This window comes from Callorhinchus milii, unplaced genomic scaffold, assembly GCF_018977255.1.
Source record: "Callorhinchus milii isolate IMCB2004 unplaced genomic scaffold, IMCB_Cmil_1.0 Scaffold11, whole genome shotgun sequence".
NCBI lineage: Eukaryota > Metazoa > Chordata > Chondrichthyes > Chimaeriformes > Callorhinchidae > Callorhinchus > Callorhinchus milii.
The window spans coordinates 19,976,606-19,996,021 of record NW_024704752.1 but is presented as its reverse complement, the minus strand read 5'-3'; the positions used below and the strand labels follow the sequence as shown (position 1 = coordinate 19,996,021).

At 43.5% G+C, this 19,416-nt stretch overlaps 2 protein-coding genes across 2 annotated transcripts in view; one reads left to right on the top strand and one right to left on the bottom strand.

Annotated features, from left to right (window-relative positions):
* Window positions 1–12,412, bottom strand: part of actl6a (actin-like 6A) — a gene marked incomplete at its 3' end in the record, with an annotated part of 14,306 nt that extends 1,894 nt beyond the window's left edge. The window contains 12 exon segments of the mRNA NM_001292781.1: window positions 5,186–5,266; window positions 5,703–5,817; window positions 5,933–5,994; window positions 6,126–6,215; window positions 8,515–8,598; window positions 9,324–9,430; window positions 9,711–9,805; window positions 10,066–10,163; window positions 10,461–10,561; window positions 10,673–10,847; window positions 11,050–11,126; window positions 12,279–12,412. Of these exon segments, the coding sequence (NP_001279710.1) occupies window positions 5,186–5,266; window positions 5,703–5,817; window positions 5,933–5,994; window positions 6,126–6,215; window positions 8,515–8,598; window positions 9,324–9,430; window positions 9,711–9,805; window positions 10,066–10,163; window positions 10,461–10,561; window positions 10,673–10,847; window positions 11,050–11,126; window positions 12,279–12,303 (1,110 nt within the window).
* On the top strand, window positions 1,545–4,010 carry ndufb5 (NADH:ubiquinone oxidoreductase subunit B5; the record flags this gene model as incomplete). Its single annotated transcript, XM_007889183.1, is given in 5 exon segments — window positions 1,545–1,630; window positions 1,966–2,032; window positions 2,195–2,256; window positions 2,870–2,976; window positions 3,780–4,010. Coding segments are annotated over 5 exon segments (443 nt in total), but the record flags the coding sequence as incomplete, so codon positions are not given.
* Window positions 12,413–19,416: the final 7,004 nt, after the last annotated feature.

Genomic DNA, 19,416 nt, shown 5'->3' with positions numbered 1-19,416 from the left:
CAACTGCCCCCCCACACACTGACCCACCTGCCCCCCCCACACACACTGCCCCCCCCACCCCCCCCCACACTCCCCCCCCCCCCACACTGCCCCCCCCACACTGCCCCCCCCCCACACTGCCCCCCCCACACACTGCCCCCCCCCACACACTGCCCCCCCCCCCCCCACTGCCCCCCCACACACTGCCTCCCCACACTGCCCCCCCCACACTGCCCCCCCCACACACTGCCCCCCCCCCACACTGCCCCCCCACACTGCCCCCCCCCCCCCCCCCCCCCCACACACTGCCCCCCCCACACACTGCCCCCCCACACTGCCCCCCCACACACTGCCCCCCCACACACTGCCCCCCCACACACTGCCCCCCCCCACACACTGCCCCCCCCACACACTGCCCCCACACACTGCCCCCCCCACACACTGCCACCCCCACACACTGCCCCCCCACACACTGCCACCCCCACACACTGCCCCCCACACTGCCCCCCCACACACACTGCCCCCCACACACTGCCCCCCCACACACTGCTCCCCCCCCCCCACACACTGCCCCCCCCCCCACACTGCCCCCCCACCCCCCCACACTGCCCCCCCACACACTGCCCCCCCACACACTGCCCCCCCACACACTGCCCCCCCACACTGCCCCCCCACACACTGCCCCCCCCACACTGCCCCCCCCACACTGCCCCCCCACACTGCCCCCACACTGCCCCCCCCACACACTGCCCCCCCCACACACTGCCCCCCCCCCACACTGCCCCCCCCCACACTGCCCCCCCCCCACACTGCCCCCCCCACACACTGCCCCCCCCACACTGCCCCCCACACACTGCCTCCCCCACACTGCCCCCCCCACACACTGCCCCCCCCCCCACACTGCCCCCCCCACACACTGCCCCCCCCCCCACACTGCCCCCCCCCACACTGGCAGAATCTCTCTCTGGCAGTTCCTTAGCCAAGTGGGTCTGCAGCGCAGACGACAGACCAGCCAACCTGGCGCGTCAACAGGTCTTGGCCGGGCAGACTGTCGTCACTCAGTGAAGGGTTTCGTCCCTCTCGGCTACTCTTAACCATGTAAACCAAAGCCTTAATGGACCTGAAAGGTTCTCTATTAAATGTAAGGATTATTATTATTAAATTGGCAAGCGTGTGCTGAGGTACTACTGGAGTTCAACCAGACAAAACCACATAGCTTCCCTTCGAAAGGACTGATAGAGTAGAGAAGGGATATTGATGCAAGGTGGATTATATAATGTGCATAATAATGTACATATTCTATTTAAGAGAAAGTGATGAAAGTGTCAAAGGTATTTGTTTAGAATTATTTTTATTACTTTAATAATTCTGATATAAACGCTCCAATTACAAGTGACAGACAGTTCATTATTGCGGTAATACAGTTAATACTGTATATCATAAAATATTATGTAGTTCCCATTGGGAATTGCAATGTAAAGTTTGTATCCAAGGTCCAAATTACTTAACATTTTGATTTTAACAGCAGCCTGTTCAGATCTTGTTATTTCTGTTTTAATCTGCAGTTGTCGTCCGCCATGGTAGCCATGGGAAACAGATGTTTGTCATCAAGGCCACTCAGTATTATGACACTCGATTCCTGAAACTACTGGTATTTATAAAGTTGTGTGTAACATTCTTATATCAATCCACAAATATGGAAGACTTGTTCTATTGTTGAATGTCATGAGCAATCCATGCATCTCGGTTCGCTCGTTTGGTTAACACCACAGAGTTCTGAGTTTGAAGTTCACAAGCGCCACTTGGGCTTTCACTCTTTCCGGGTTGATAAAGTGAGAACTGTATCTGGAAGTATTTTAGAAGTAAATTGCAATACTAGTAAATTTGTCCCTTAACAGCTAAGTTAATATATACAGATGTATTCAAATGAGAGCTTCCGTTCCAGATTAGATTAAAATTCTGAATGTTTTCATTCTGTTTCCATAGAGATTCTATATTTGCTTGACTGGAATACCAATGGCTCTCTTAATAACTTACGTCAATGTGTTTATTGGTAAGTAAGTATTTCACAATGATAATTCTAGAGATTGTGTGTGGAAAAAAAAGATGGTACAAGCAGCTTGATATGGTGTGTGTAAATTACTGTATTAACCGAACTGCCTCTCAACTCTTATCTTTTCTTATGTTACTTTCCTGTTCTTACTGAATTTCACAGGTGAAGCTAAACTTGCAGAGATCCCTGAAGGCTATATTCCTTACCATTGGGAATACCATAAGGTACAGTATTTATATTAAACTCGAATGCACCTCACTTCTTGTGGCATTTTTAAAATGCTCTAAGTAGTAGTTAAATGAATACATTTTCCAACCTTTATCTCGCAGCCCTGTACGTATAATGTCAACCACTGGGGAAATGGAAGCATGGAGGAAACCCTGGTGTACAGTATAAGAAATTTATGATGTTGAGAGATGAGTGAGTGGGTGGGTGGCGTTTGGTGCTGAAGAGAATGCTGTCCGCAATCTTTAAAAAAAATTACAGCAGAGGTTGCAGCTTTATTACGCCCCGAAACTCTGGAACACTCTTCCTGTATCCCTCCACCTTGCCCCTTCCTTCCCCATCTTCACGTTGCAGCCGAAGATCTTCCTCTTCCTTCCGGTCACCTCTCCCTCCCCCCGGCTTGGTGTCGTACTCCGCCACTTGTCAAGCGCTCCAGGACGCTGCCCTGTGTAAGTTCAAGTTGTTGTTTATTCTCTCAACTGAAGACCACATCGGAATGCCAGTATAATCAACAGCTTGACATTCCCCGAGGCAAACTGTGCTTGTGCTTGCCAGGCCACCATTAATGTATCGTTACATTGCGCACTCAATCCTGTTGCTTTATATCTGCAGCATCCAATAACCAGGTGGATTGTTAGAAATATCTATGACCCACCAGAGAAGGATTATGAGAAAATGATGGCTCTAGTTGCTGTGGAGGCAGAGAAGGCTGATTTGAGGTAAATTACAGTGTTTATATTCCTGCACCTCTACTGCTCTGACTCTTTATGCATCCACTAGGTGCAGCGATCTGATTTTGAACATCAATACAACAACAAACAACAACAAAATGACATTTATAGAGTGCATTTCACGTTGGGAGGACGTCCCACAACGCTGAACAGTCAGGGTTCAGGACCCGAGCATGGGGGAGAAGTGGGGTAGGGGTGAGGGAAGGCAGAGAGATGGGAGGGAGACCAAAGGCACGGTCGAAGAGAAGGGTCTTGAGACCGGCCTTGAAGGAGGCAAGGGAGGAAGCGAAGCGAAGGGACCGTGGGAGTTCCAGAGAGGCTGAAAACCCGGCCACCGATGGTAGGGCGGGTCGGGCGAGAGACGGAGCGAGCAGGTTGGTAGGGAGTCAGCAGGTCAGAGAGGTAGGAGGGGGCAAAGGCCATGGATGGCCTTAAAGGTGAGGACGAGGATCTTGCTATAAAGTAGTGGGAGGACGCTTGCACTGAGTTATCAAACCCAGCTTTATTGTAGTGAAGTACTATAATAATAATAATAACTGGCAGTTTATCATAAGAAGGAAAATTGCCAATATTCGTGGTTCCCATCTGTTCTCTTGCAACTCCTCCTTGGTTCCATGCTGTAATAGCAGATGAGCCTCTGAGCAGCATGGATCTGGGAGAGAAACAAACTTGAGGGGAAATAGAGATTGTTAACCCCACTGATCATACTTCTGAATTATTTATTAGCAAATGTGGACACTTTAGTAATAGTGTCTGTGAGTTGATTTCTGACTAATACTTTGTCTTTCTAGGGGGAAGCATCTGGAGGCAAGGCGTTTGATGAGAACGAGGGGTGATGGACCTTGGTACCATTATGAAACTCTGGATAAAAACCTGATCGACAATTCACACAAATCGAGCCCTGATAAATAGAAATATTTCTGTATCATGTCAAATACTAAGGATGTTAAGATATTACCAAATGACCTCCTCTAAATGTGTGTGTCATTATTCAACGGTAGAAATAAAATCTCATTCCAATACAGAGTCTTTTTTTCTTGAAGTTACTGTAACTTTGTAGATTTGCCTTGCATTCATGACTATTTTGCCCTGCAATTCCCTTGGTGGTGAGTTCCTGATCTTCAGTTGACATAAGGTACTTAGGAAAGTGCAAAGTATCTCATGTTTGATCCTGAATAAGTATAAACTTAGCAATACTTTTTGAGTACTTGGCTGAAGTACTAATTCATAGTCCAAATACACTGCCATAGCTCTGGCTTATGATGATACAAGCCATCTCTCTCGTACAAGTTACAATTCTTTCCCTAAAATATCTGTAGCTCTACTTAATGAGAATCAGTTGACTATCTTTCGTCAGCTAGTTTTGACTCAATCTTGCTTCAGTAGAAATACTCCAATGGTGAGTATTTTGATGAGGATCCAACAGTAATTGTACTCAGATTATTATAGCAAGTGAGCTTGATAGTTGTTACAGATACATTTTCTCAGGAAGAGTAATGTTCAGTCTCAAATAGTTATGTCAAATAAATCTTTAAACTATTTTATTTCTATATATATTATATATAATATATATGAGTCCTGTAGCTCAGTGGTTAGAGCACTCGCTTTGCAAACGAGAGACCCGAGTTCAATTCCAGGCAGAGGGCGAAACCTTGGGCAAGTTTCCTTACTTCACATGAATAATAATAATCCTCCAAAACCAAAAACAATAATAAATTGGTCATTTTCAATCTACGACATTGCTGTGCGCAATTGGCTGCCGTGTTCGCCCACAAATATACAGTCAATTCACTTTGCAGTATGTTCTGTGAAGTGCTTTGGGATGTCCTCCAGACATGAAAAGCGCTATATCACTGCTGCAATGACACTGCCATATAATCCCTGAAAGGAAAGATAATAATTCTAAATGAAACGTATTCTTGAATCTTGTTATTATTCTCGTTTCGCTCCTGCGCCCCTCCCTGCCTTTTTACTACATCGCTAATCATCCAGATGAAAGGGAAAGCGAATATGAACAATATAACTCAGCCTAGAGCAATGTTACTGCATTAAATTGGATTAATGCAACAATAAACTATTGATATTAAGCATCGGTGGTGCAGATGATGGGAATATTCATGAACTTTATGCAAGTAGCTACATTTAAAATCAATTTAAACAAATATTTTGTACAGTCACTGTAGATACAGGTTCTCACCGGTCTAATGTCAATGTCACACATTCCAACACTTGTGGTCACTACGTGGCTGACACCCAACATTGTGTTTCCAGACAAACCCTGAAACAGCAAACAGAGACGAATGATCAGAGGCACCAGAAGATGCTGCTGGACAAGTTGCAAACATTGACACAATTAATATGGTCCACAGCAATGCTAAGCCAGTGAGAATCGCTCCACATAGGAATCAATTTATTCTGCTTAAACTTTAATTTTATTCTTTCTTGAACAGATTATACATCCAAAAGATGAGAATGAAAACCTATAAGGTAATACACTAAAGAACTAAATCACATGCCTAACACTCAACCATTGCCCAAATCTGTCATTTTTGCTCTTGAACTTCAATACATGGAGGCCATTTACACCATCATACCTGTTCTCAAACCAGATTAACTTTCCCATTATCCTGATTAATATTGATTCATAATTGAGCAGTCAGGTTTTGTTTTTCTTTCCTGTACTGTCATTTCTTTACCCCCACCCCCAACAGTACCTTAACATTGGAAGGATCAAACAAGCCCTCTGGGATCCGTAGTCTCTCAGCCCCAAAGTCACAGTTATAGCCATTTGGAAATTCATAATGAACAGTGGGCATCTGTGCAGCCACTCTGTGGGGATAAAGAATGTCATGATTTTTAATTTAGGCAACATCGAGCAAAACAGCAGAGTCCTACAGAAATAATGTCTGAAGAGGAGCTGGAGTCATTAGAACCCATGACTTACTGTTCATCATAAGATGAATCAGACACCTGGAGCACTGAAGCCTGGAAATCTTGAATCACTTCCTGCAAATTGATAGAGGAACGTCAATCACAGTGAACACAAAATGTGAAATAGGAAGTCCAATACAGGACTTTGAGACAAACATAAAGCACTAGTTTCCCGACCAGCTAGAAGTTGGGAAGCAATCACTTACGTTGCACATGTAATTATGCCAGGACCGAGTGACCTGAGGGAGTTTGTCTTTCTTCTTCCAGTTGGCTGGCGATCCCTCACGAACAGATTCCTAGGAGAGCAGTTGACAGGAATGATGTTCCAGATAACTTTTTTAAAAAAAACAAACATACATTGCTTTGCCTCTAGAAGTGGGGCACTATTGAAGCAATTTTCAAGTAACCTTCATAAACCTTTATACAAGTTGCATTGGACAGTTATTACCCACTGGTTAGAACACGAAGTAACAATTAATAGAGCAGGTACTTTTACGTTTGACATCCAAAAACCACAACTTACAAAACAAGCAATTCTCTGAAAAGAGGAATTACCCACCTTTAGATTTATTGGACATTATGCTACAAAGGAAAGTATATAACTGGGGTATATAACCATATAACTGGAATTAGGCCTTTTGTACATACTAGGCACAAAAAACACAGGGAACGTAGACACTTTAAGAGAACATCCAAAGGCTTCCCTTCAGATCCCGGCCCCCACCACCCACAGCATTTATATATACAGTTACCATGGTAGGCTTCGCTAGCCTGAGGTCACGAAGGGGCAAAATAAAACCCCCAAACCAGAAAAGGCCATTTAACCCATTATAATTATAATAATCCATTATAACAGAATTTTTACCCAACCTGTGTAACACACTGAGGAAATGCCAGCACCCATCAAACCTTACGCAGCACATATCATCGGTCCAGCAGGCACAGGAACTCATTTAGAAATGCTAAATGTGAAGTTAAACATCACCCTGCAAATACATGTTCATTTGGATAGCAAAGTCAGGTTGGTAATGCCTACTGACACCATACAGAGTATCTACACAGCTGTTGCAGATAGAGGTCCTGCATTCAAACCCTGGCAGCCGGTAAGACCTGATATTACATTTACCAATCAATTGTGGATGCTGCAAAAACAACATTTGGTTTGTATTGGATATATTTAGTTATGGCATTTATAGGTTGAAGATTTCAAAGCCTTTCGAAATAACAACTTGCATTTATATACCGCCCTTCACGCAGGGTAACGTCCCGGATCGCTTGACAGTGGTGGTGTCTGACCCCGAGCCAGGGGGAGAAACAAACTGCAATACCCCATGTGAAGGCTCTTCTCCCCAGCAGCTTTGCTTGCCGGATACACAGGACAGAATTTGAGTCATTTTAAAGGAAAGACTGTCCAAAGTAAAAGCAGTGAAACTATCCGAGAAGAATGCACAAATGAGAGGAAAAAGAGGAACAGTTTGTGCAAACGTGTGTGAAAGAATACCAAGGAATTCTCATCCAGAGAAAGACAGAAGTGTTTAAGAGGACTCATAATGTATACAAGCCGAGTCTCTCCAGAAGCAACTGAACCAGGACTCTTTCTTGGCTGCAAAGGTTTCTAGTTGCTATGCCACAGGCTAGAATACCAAAATTTTCAGGAAGCATCTTAACAGTTGGAGCGTTCTGGAACATCTCCATCCATCCAGGTCAGATAATAGACTCCTTATAACCCTTTTGGGGAGCCAACAGGTCAATGATGTCTCCAAAGATCACACCTGCCAAAGAGAATATAGACCATGGACGTACAAGCAACTTAATGTCATCCATGACAGATAGTGACAGAGAGCTGCCACTCTAGATTACATTAGTATGCTTAGAATATGTCCTGATAATGAATACTCAGCAATAAGAAAGGCCTTCGCAGTTTTAGGTTTCGTCGGCTGTGAAAAGCTCTCCATCTTCTCTGAAATCAGTGAGATCCTGAAATTACCAGTTTCAGCCTGAGAAAGTTCTGGTCTTGGTAACTAATGACATATTTATGAATTGACAAGATGACTTCTGCTTTAGTTTGACTGGAAGCATTTTGGATCCAGCAGAGAGTATTGCCATTGGCTGAATGTCAGCACACAAAGTCCATGTATGTTATACATGTGGAAACAGCCTTCATCCAGGAGAGCAGCAGAGGCAGCAAAGATAAAGGGCCCCTGGAAGGCTGAAGATTACACAGACAGAAGAAACACAGAGCCCAGTGGGTTGGAAATCCCTCAATAAAGAGGTGCCCAAGTGAGAAAAGGAATTACTGAGAGCAGCCACTGTCCAAAAAGAAAGAAATGTCAGAGGAATGGGCCGAAGGAAGCCGCACATAAACAATGGCCAATTCCATACGTAGTCATCCGGTAGAAAGAGTCATTTCATTGACTAAATTATCAGACCAGCTGTAAATCCTAGAGGTAAGGCTGGATTTGGTACAGAGCTCAAGGCAACTGGGTTTGCCAGAATCACAAAGTACCTCACATGGGGTACTTGGCCCATGCTGTCGCTTGCAGCAATTCTCTTTGTCTCCACAGGTGCCTTGTTATCAGAAGTGTTTGCCAATACCTGAGCGGATTTTGAGGCCAATGAGGACTGTAAGATGGGCCTCTCAGCAGACTTCGAAGCTGAAGGTTTTCCAGTGGTGTCGACCTGAGGAGTACAGAAAATGCAATTGCCTTACATCCTGTGAAAAATTCATGTAATATTAACTTAAAACAAATGTCCCAATAGGAAAACTATTGGAATGACCTAAAAATAGCAGAAGAGGTTGAGAAATGCACCCAGAATCAGCAGGAGGCAGTAAAGACTGGAAAGCACATCAAAGGCTCACGGGAGCAAATTGTAATGTCTCTGAAGAAAAATCATTTTTAGCATTAGGCCAATGTCCACCTAATGTTAAAAACATAAATTGCTAAGGATTCTAGATTAGTGAAGCTCCAATACCATAACGAACTTTGCTTATATGCTACCAAATTAATGACAGCGTCAGTTTAGTGCAAGGAAGGGTCTTGTATTCTCGGGTGGCGAATCAAACCTCAGAAATATGCGCCACCTAATCAACGTCAGCAGTAACTTGCCCAGGAAAGGGGTAAAAGCGATGGAAAGAGATATGATCTGCAATCCCCAGTCAGAAGGTTAGTAACTCCACCTTTACCAGTAAAGTTTGAGATCTCCATTCAATTCAATCAACCAATCAACAAAATCGGGAGCAAAATGAAGCACTGATATTTAAGCTTTTTCCACACGATGAGGCAGGCTTAGTTATCCGATCATGAATTGTTCATATTGTTTGGAAATGCTTAAATAGTTTCTACTGATCACAGTATTTACATTAGTTCAAAGTGTCAGGAATGGATTCTTGGGTTTGTGCTCACCTTTGATGCAATCATATATGGAGGAATTATTTCCACATTTAGTTCTTGAAACAGCTCTCTGCATTGCATGGAAATGAAGTCCCCAGCGAGTGGTGACTTAACAATGCCTGAAATCATAGCAGTCATCCATAAAACCAAACTGATTCAATAGCTCCACAAAAATCAGGTGAATTTCTATAGGAAACATTAGCATTTTCTTAATGATCTACATTAAAGCAGATTAAAAACTATAAGCAAAGCACTGAGTTGTTAGACAATTATAAATAACTTAATTATAACCTGTGAGACAGCGAGTAAGAACAAATCAAAATTTATACAGCAAAGTGTTTTAACCGATTGTTGCACATCACAACAAGCTTTGCAAATCATTTTTAACACTGCACTTACTTTGCTGAAGGACATATCCATCATGCACCGGAATAGCTGTGGTATGAGTAGCTCCGCTATCTAACACTAAGCCTGTAGATCGGCCATTAGCAAAGCTAGCACAAAAGGTAAAGGAAAAATGTCTGCTGTAAACAAATAGATACACAAGCACTTCTCAATGATAATAATAATAATGATCCAGGAGACTGAAACCCATTCAGATAACACTATTTCACATCATATGTATGTTTATATAATAAACTTACATTTCCCTTCCCTCTGGTTTAGTCTAGCAAGAAACTTTTGATGAGACTTCGCAAAATATGCCAGTTCAAATCCCACACATAGTGAAATATTCAGTGCTTATAAAGGATACGCTGTGAGCACAGCAGTTTTACACAGGAAAAATGCTGGGATATTATAATGTTCGAACATCAACTCAGTGAGCCTTTCCCTCTTTGCCCGAGTATTCCACTGTGAAAATAAGAAACACATTGAACATTAGTTAATGAAAGCAACCCTTCCATGAGCACAGTGTGACTACAAATAGCAACAGAGGCCATGAGATGGTCCAAGATTTCACAAAGGATTTGCAATATTGAATCCCACACTTGTGTCCATACAGAATATTTTGACCATTAAAAGCATTAAACATATAAAATAACTTCAGTAAATAGACCCCAATACTACACACACACTTATTGTTTAGATTCACAGGTTCTACTTTTTTTTTAAAAAAGCAAAGAATAGAGTGATAATTCAGACACTCACCGGGGCCTCGGACATCAGAACAGGGTGCAGGCAAGCTTCAGATTTTATATGATTCTTATAAGTGTGGTCTAAGATCCCCTGAAAGCTGTCCCAGTCTTCAACTGTAAAAAACAAAATCAGCCAAGATTCATCCAATTATTTAGTTCATATGCCAATTACTTAAAATCATTATAAAGTAATTCTTGGTATAAAGCCTCCTACTGATGACATACTCATTCCATTTTTCAAAGGAGAGATAACTTCCACATTTTCTCGGGGAACCCGCAAAGAGTTTGTGTCGATAAAGTACGTTGTGCCACTCGATTTTCCTTTGTCTCCTTCGATTTCCATCGGTGTGCTCCCATCGTCACGTTCCAACAGCATTCCAATCGCTGTTGGAAAGTCTGCCTTTAAGCACAAGAAGATGCTTAATCCACATTGCACATCCAACAAAATACAGAATAGGATGCAAGACATGCGATAAATCTATGATGCAGTGTAAAAGATAATCCTTCAAGAACACAAACCCAAACAAAAAAAGTTTTAGCATTTTTAAAAAATGCATTTTCATTACAAAACTGGAGCAGATATGTTATGCCAACTATCTTACCTTTGGACAGTCTTCTCCAGCATATCCTGCCCTCACTGTGTAGGACCCAATGTCAAAAACAAGGGCCCCAACTTCATCTGCAAATAAATAAAATGAGTTGGCAGCTAAATAGAAAAGAGAGACTTGGAAAGCCAAGAGTAATCTGGCAAAGTATTCTAGAACACTGCCAAGCCAAAACAACATGAGAATCTCTACAAGATGATCTGCTCTTCGAACGCAGCAGAATGCTAAACCGCCCCTGATTCAGATGCAGTAAAATCCTGCAGTAGCAGAATCGTTTATTGCTGGCTCTTTTATAAACCTATGCTGAAATCTACCTTAGTACATCTCAAACATGTCTAAAATATGTCACACCAAAAAAAATTCATTCATCCATCCATTAATTCATTCACGTGAAGGCACACTTTGGGTCTTTCTTTTGAAAAAACTAAATAATGCAATAAAACAACATCTTTGCAAAGTCAAGAATTTCCTACTTAGCTCATAAAAATGCAATGTATAATCTGAGTAGAATCAAACTCGTCAACAGGAGGAGGAGGTCGCCCAGACTGTCTCTGTCTTGCTCTGTTGGTTTGGCAGCAATAAATGAAGGGATTTGGGACTGTTGTTTTCAATGTGTGTGTAAACAATGCCCAACTATCCCCCGATCAGCTCTCACACACACACATATATATATATATATATATATAAAACCAGCTGAGCTAATGCAGGAGGGGCAGCAGGGGAGACAGAGGGAGGCAGGAGCAGAGGGGCAGAGGGGGGGGGCAGGAGGGGGCAGAGGGGGCAGGAGGGGCAGAGGGGGGGCAGGAGGGGCAGAAGGGGGCAGGAGGGGGCAGGAGGGGCAGAAGGGGGGGGCAGGAGGGGCAGAGGGGGGGCAGGAGGGGGGCAGAGGGGGGGGGGCAGAGGGGGGGGGGGGCAGAGGGGGGGCAGGAGGGGGGGGCAGAGCAGGGGGGCAGGAGGGGGGCAGGAGGGGGGGGCAGGAGGGGCAGAGGGGGGGGCAGGAGGGGGCAGAGGGGGGGCAGGACGGGCAGAGGGGGGGCAGGAGGGGCAGAGGGGGGGCAGGAGGGGCAGAGGGGGGGCAGGAGGGGCAGAGGAGGGGCAGAGAGGCGGCTCTGTGCGATCAGCCCCAGTGGGGCCCGACATGCCCTGCGCGGGGCCTACACAGCCGCGCCGCCGGGTGGGACCTACAGCCCCGAGTCCGCGGCCGCCGCTCGGCTCAACCCACTCACCGCCTCCGTACACCCCACCGCTCATCCCTGCTCCCCCCGGGCAGCTCCCGCCGACTGCCGCCCCTCTCCGCAGCACAATCCGCGGCGCCTGTGTCGCCCCCACACGGCTTCCCGCCACCAACAAAAGAGGCGCTGAGGGCGGGGGCGGGGCTTTGACGTGACGGACAGGCCGCCCGACCAATGGCAGCGCGGAGCTGCGGGGACCCAGGGCCCGCCCAGTTCGGGTGTCAATCACACGGGCCGACCAATCAGGGAGCGAGCGGTGGGTGGGGGCGGGATGGAGCGGCTGTCACTCTGAGCTCATTGAAGAACATGTCATGGTTCACAGTTACTACACTGTGCAGCGTATCCTGGGTAGGGCTTGGAGACGTCTCAAAGCCGTGTTATATCCAATCCAAGGATTATTATTATAATAAAGTATGGATCAGTGATGGAGCCGAGACGTCACTGGGTGCCAACCGGTCTCGGACACTGTGGGGGATTCAGCCCCTACACCAGGACTTTGAGGTCACACATCCTCGGGCAGCGCTGGGCACCCACTGCCTTGTCGGAGATCGTCGTCCTTCACATGAGATACTAAATCTGAGGTCCCCTCTGCCTGGGTACGAGATCTGAAGCTCCTATGGCCACTATTCCAAAAGAGATGGGAGAATATTCAGTCCCCCCCCACTCCCCGTTAGATTCCTTATAGAGGGTACGACAGTATCTCGTTCCTGGCACTAAGATCACTGGCCGTGCTGCATAAATAAAACGTTCAACCAAGAAAAATGTCCTGAAAATAGTTTACAATGCGTTGCTGGTTGTGTCCCAGTAGGGGGCACATCTTTACTCGGGATACTGAGCAGAGGGCTCCTTTATGCTCCGGTACCTGCTTTTACAACAGTGAGCAGTAGAAAGACTGGTTACTTTCCGCAGTTCAGCTGTGCTCTATGTAAATTGTATGTAAATACAACATCTTACGTGAACAAACATCAAAGCTGCTATTGTTCTCTCTGCAAAGACTAAGGCGGTGTAACGAGCCATTGAATACTAATATTAAAAAAATCCAACCACCCAGAGAAGAGACAAAAGCCCTGTTCAGGAGATGATTATAACATACATAGTAATGTGGGGATGGTATGCCTGAATGGAATTTTGCAGTATTTCATTCTGTGGCGCTATCAACTTGAAGGCCAGACTTTCAAGCAACTGCTGGAACCTCATCTAAGAATATCATTACAACCAGCTCAGATACAAACCTTGGACTATCCAACACCTTGGGACATCTTCCATTGAGGCAATGAATATTATTCCATTTCACTGGTTCTCTACTAATAATTATTATTACTATTATTATGTGTATTTTTTTTAATTGCATACTCCACATTTTGTGCATTTAATTCCGGTGAAAATAATGATTGCACAAATTATTTTTCATCTGATAATCTGCTACTTCAGTTTGCGGACATAAATTCTTACATTCGAACAGAAGCACAAATGCACTTGCATGGCATCTCCTTTCCTGCAATGTACCATAAAGGAGGGGTGGAGAGACAATCAACAGGACGCTGAGCTGCTAACAAAGCAATTTAACTTTTCTTAATGCAGCTGTCATGCTCACTGCATGGAATTCCATTTCAGTGACCCTCTGTATGATTTTGTATTTGTTTGTTTGTTTGTTATAGGAATCTACTGTATGAGCACTTGTTTTCTAAGTTTATTACAATCAGACTTTTGTGGTCCATGCAGTATATTGTACATTACTGGTAAATGAGGTGCTATGAATCCATTCACCACGAACACTGTGCCAAGCATTTGAGCGACAGATCTAGAAATATAGAGCGCTGGCTCTTGGTAGAAAATAATAATATTCCTTGCATTTGATGTAGCACTTTTCACATCTAGAGAATGCCTCAAAGTGCTTCACAGAATAGACTGTAAAGTGTAGTGACTGAGTATTTTGCAAGCCAATGTGGCCGTCATAGTTGCACACAGCAATGTCCCACAAACGACCATGGCAAATTTTATTTGGGGGATTGTTGGCCAGGACATCGGAATATCAAATTACTGAAATGGGATTAAAGTATTCTATTACTTTAAGCATAATAGAGGAGCTGACTGGGCGGGCTGAATGGCCTCCTCCTGTTTCTACGTGCAAATATTTCTACTGATTTTGATTTTTTCCCATCATTGCAAGAGGAGGTACTGCATTCCATTGTACATGTTGTTCACACAGCACAAACCTGGGGCTGTGCTGCCCAGCATCAGAGAGAAGCCTGGAGACATGTCATCCTCAACCACTCACGCCAGACAGACTGACTGACGCTGAGCAACATGACACTGTGTGAAGCACTTTGAGATGATTTGATGTATCAGTGGATAAATGCTGCACAATGTTGTATTGAGCAAAACAGACCAGGTCTCGGAGGCCTGAACCTAGTTGGGTTTAGAAAATGTCCAGAGTGTCAGTCCTGTAACAGCATTGCTACAGCTACAGCTACAGTGTACCTCAGCTAGAGAGGAGACAAATCGCTTCTGGTCACCTCACAATGACGCTTGCTGTAAAGAGTATGCGCTGATATTGGTTGGGGATACAATCAAAGACCCTCCCCACACACACACACACACACACCACCTTCCTCTCCTCACAGGAAGAACAAAGTGAGAGTTTGAGGCAGTTGGCCTCACCCCAATGGTTGGTATTATAATAATGATAATCCTTGCATTTGATAGAGCGCCTTTTCATGTCTTCTAGACGTCTCAAAGCGCTTCACAGAATATATTGTAAAGTGAATTGACTGTATATTTATGGGTGAAACGCAGCAGCTAATTGTGTACAGCAGCGGCCCACAAACAGTCGTGGGTTGAGTGACCCAATTTTTTTTTTTGAAGGATTTATTACCCCTGGAACCCGATCCACCAATCAACTAACAACTGGGTTCCTACTTACTGCCAGGTAAACATTATAATAATAATAATAATCCTTGCATTTGATATAGCACTTTTTCACGTCTACTTGACGTCTCAAAGCGCTTCACAGAATATGCTGTGCAGGAGTGTGGAGTGAGGAAACTTGCCCAACTATACAGACTTCAGAACAAGGCTATCTATATATAAACTGTATGAAAGAGGAATTTTCGGAATTTTGCAGGATGGTTTGGGTTCCTGTGTTTTCCTTACATATAAATGAACAGGGATTGGAGTCCATTCACTCAATGCCTCTGATGGGAAATTAATGCAGATGTCATCTTTCACAAAACAGTGGCTAAAGGTAACCTGCTCATTTACTTTCCCCATTGGTGACTGTGTGTAAAGCATGGACAGGATAAGTGAATGAGCTTGTCAACACTCTCCACAGATGTAGAATTGATATGATATCTGCAAACACACACCTGATTGGACCTTGATTTTATCCCTGCAAATGGAGAGAAACATATAGAGTTATGGTTTGTTAGGTTTCAAGCCTTCAGTCTCATAGCGTGCATGACCTACATTGGGTCATCTCTTACACGTTGTCAGGATTTTGTGTTAAGCCTTCCTTCAGAAAAGAACCGACACAGGAATTTCAATTATTAATCGAGTGAGACCCTCTGAGTTGCCTGGAGAAGCTCCAGATGGCAATAGACTTGATCCTGAACAAAGCAGAAGAAAAAGCAGAAGAGAAATGAAAAGCCAAGTTTTATATCATATTTTACCTTCCAGTAAATTATTATTATATTTCTCTGCGAGGCGCGTTTTCAAAAAAAAATGATTATAATAATAATCCTTACATTTTGAACAGATGTCTTGTTAGGTTATGGCTTTATACAACAAATGACAGGAATTATCCGTTATTTGCTTGGGAGGAACCTTACCACATGATCTCAGTGGTATTTTTTTCCTACCTTCTTCTTGACGTCATTTGTGGTTTGCGAGAGTTGCCATGGTGATGGCCAACCACCCAGGAGATAAGCCCGGTGGAAAGAATAGCACAGATTTTTCCTTATTAGGCTCGATGTCTTTAGAATACATTATACTGTATTTTTTTACAAGATTTAGTTCCATCCGTATAAAAGGGCAGACAACATTCTTGTTGGTGAAATTCTGGTTTCATCAATAGTTGTTGCGTTATGGCTGGAGACACATTATCACGGTCGTTGTTTTAAAATGTATTATTGCATGCAGTACAAATTAAACATTAGAGAAAAGTGAGGCTGAAATAAATATCCTCAATATTATAATAATAATCCTTGAATTTGATATAGCACCTTATCAGGTCTTTGAGACGTCTCAAAGTGCTTCACGGAATATACTGTAAAGTGAATCAACTGTATATTTTGTATTGGTGAAATATTTACTGGACAAATAGGAATAATATCCTCAATAACATTATCAATAGGATCCGTTCAAAAATGGTCAGGCATGATGCAAAGAGGCATTTTATCCTTTTAAGTCATTTTTAAATGTTTAATTATCTCCCCTTCCATTTTTAATTTATTTATGGTTCTGTCTCTCTGCCTTTAGATCTCTCCGGGTTACACAGCGTGTCTTTGCAAGTGAACATACGCCCATATTTACAGCGATGCTGTTTGCTCTCTATCTAGCTAGCTGTTTGGCATTGAGTGATCGGGCTCTGAATTGACCTGCACACTGACCTCCCATCTCTCTCTAAAGGCAAATCACATGCCCTGGTGTCAGGCCTGTTTGCCTGCAGTGGGGAATATGCCTTGTGTGTGTGTGTGTGTGTGTGTGTGGGGAGGGTGGGGGTGGTGGAAGGGGAGGTGGGCACAAACCCACATTCAGCCACTCTGCAGCTATTGCAATGCCATATTAAATATTACAGCACTAGGTTCTCAAGACTTGTCAGGGAGAATGTGCTCAGACAATTCCCCATCCCTGCTCTGCCAGCTCTATGAATAATGAAAAGCCAAGGTGGAAAATGTGTCATTATGCACTCACATTATATTTACCAGAGACAGTGGGCTCACAAAGGTTATCTGGTGGAAACACAAGACAATTTCAATGCAGACAGTGTTACTTCTCTGCGGCTCTGAAGTTATTTATAGAATCAGCTGCTGGTTTATATGGAATCAATAGCCACAGTATTCTTTTTTTGCACAATGCAAGTTTCTTAAAGTGGAAAATAATAAGGAGCTTCACTGTACTATCCTGTCAGGGTTGCATTGACTAGCAATGATGTCAACTGGAAATAATGAGCTTTATGTATCTAAAACTGGGTCACCACTGGGAAACGTATTGTCGGGAATGTTGATAATCTGGTAATTGTTAATCGTGATTTTTACTGGACAAATGGGATTCTTTTTTAATATGGGGATGTTTCAGGAATCTCTACTTATAAATAATTTTTGCATTTGATATTTGATAAGTAGGAACCTGGTGTTTAGTCAATTGGGGGAATTGCTTTTCCAGGGGTAATAATAATAATCCTTACATTTGATATAGGGCTTTTCACGTCTTCTAGATGTCACAAAGCACTTCACAGAATAGACTGTAAAGTGAATTGACTGTATTTTTTTGTGGGCGAATAATCCCTTCCAATACAAATAATCATAATAATTTGGTCACTCAATCCACGACTGTTTGTGGGACGCTGCTGTGCGCAATTGGCTGCCGCGTTTTGCCCACTGAATATACAGTCAATTAATTTTACAATATATTCTGTGAAGCGCTTTGAGATGTCTCAAAGATGCAATAAGGCGCTGTATCAAATGTGAGGATTATGAATATTATTATCTGACAGAGCAGAACTCAGCTTGCCCCAACCGGCCTAGATTATGATCTCAAAGACCTGATGTGGGGCCCACACTTCCTGGAACCAGGACTGGTACCTCATAATCCTCAGGCATCAAATGTGTGCAAATATGCGCCCGAAAGGTATTCATCTTGTGAATGCTGAAACCCTTGTGTTAGCTACGAGAACAATGCTAGTATTCACTACTATCTATTTTGTTTTAGTTAGATAACAGATTCCTGGAACTCAGCATTCAGTTTGCTTAAAAAATACATGTCTCCAGGATACTGTGGTTTTATAATCAGATACGTTTTCAAACACTTCATGGATTCAAAGGTTCCCTTTACTTTGTTATTAAATGCATATCATTCAGCTAGCTACATTGAGACCTGGTTTACATTTGCATTTGAATCACCAGCTGCAGCCCTCTGTTTCAATGGAACAAAAATGACTTAAATGACTTGCTAAAATGTACTCCCTATATTGTGGGCTGTAATTTATTCTTGTTTTGCCATTGTTATAATACTCACTGCGGGTGCAGTTTACTACAGTAGTAGCTCACACACCACAGGTAGACTTTGCTCTGCTCCCCTCCAAGAGACGGCAGATTGTTGGTGGCTATTATTCTAGAGGGTGGGGAACAGTATTGTGGGGAAGGGAGGGGGAAGTGGGAGGGAGACTCCATCATAAAGTTTAGAGTGTTGGAGCAATGCTCTATTTTCCTCTTCCTGTACAATTGATCAAAGAAAATGCTGGGGATAATTTCCAACTCCTCTATGTCACATCGATTCTAAATAGCTACTGTTCCAGCAAATTTCTCTTTTACTGATCTGCAACCCCACAAGGAGCTGCTCCAACAATGTCCAAGCCGACAAGATTATTTCCTCCTCTTTGTTTGTTATAATTCACACCAGCGTTGAGAGATTCCTCTCGACCCAGCACCCACCCCCCCATAAAATAATAATCATTCAATCATTCACACCATGACTGGGACACAATTGGCAATTGGCTACCGCGATTTGGCCACAAAATACACAGACACTTCACTTTGCAATGCATTCTGTGAAGTGCTTTGAGACGTCTCAACCACGTGATAAGGTGTTGTATTAAATGCTGGGAACATTATTATTAATATTAGCAAAAGTGGATTGCAATTCATTTGTCACAATGTGTCTTTGTAACAACAACAACAACAAAATTGCACTTGTATAGCGCCTTTCACGTCGGGAGGACGTCCCAAGGCGCTGACAAATTGTTGAATAAACTTTATTTCACAACGTTGTTGGCAACTGATTTTATTATCAAGCTATAAATAAATTATTGAAAACCTATCTAATCAGATTGTAACCCCCATTCTCATTAATGCTATTGTTGTACTTGGGGAAAGGAGGGTGAGTGCTGGAGGGATGAGACCAGATGGGCTGAAGG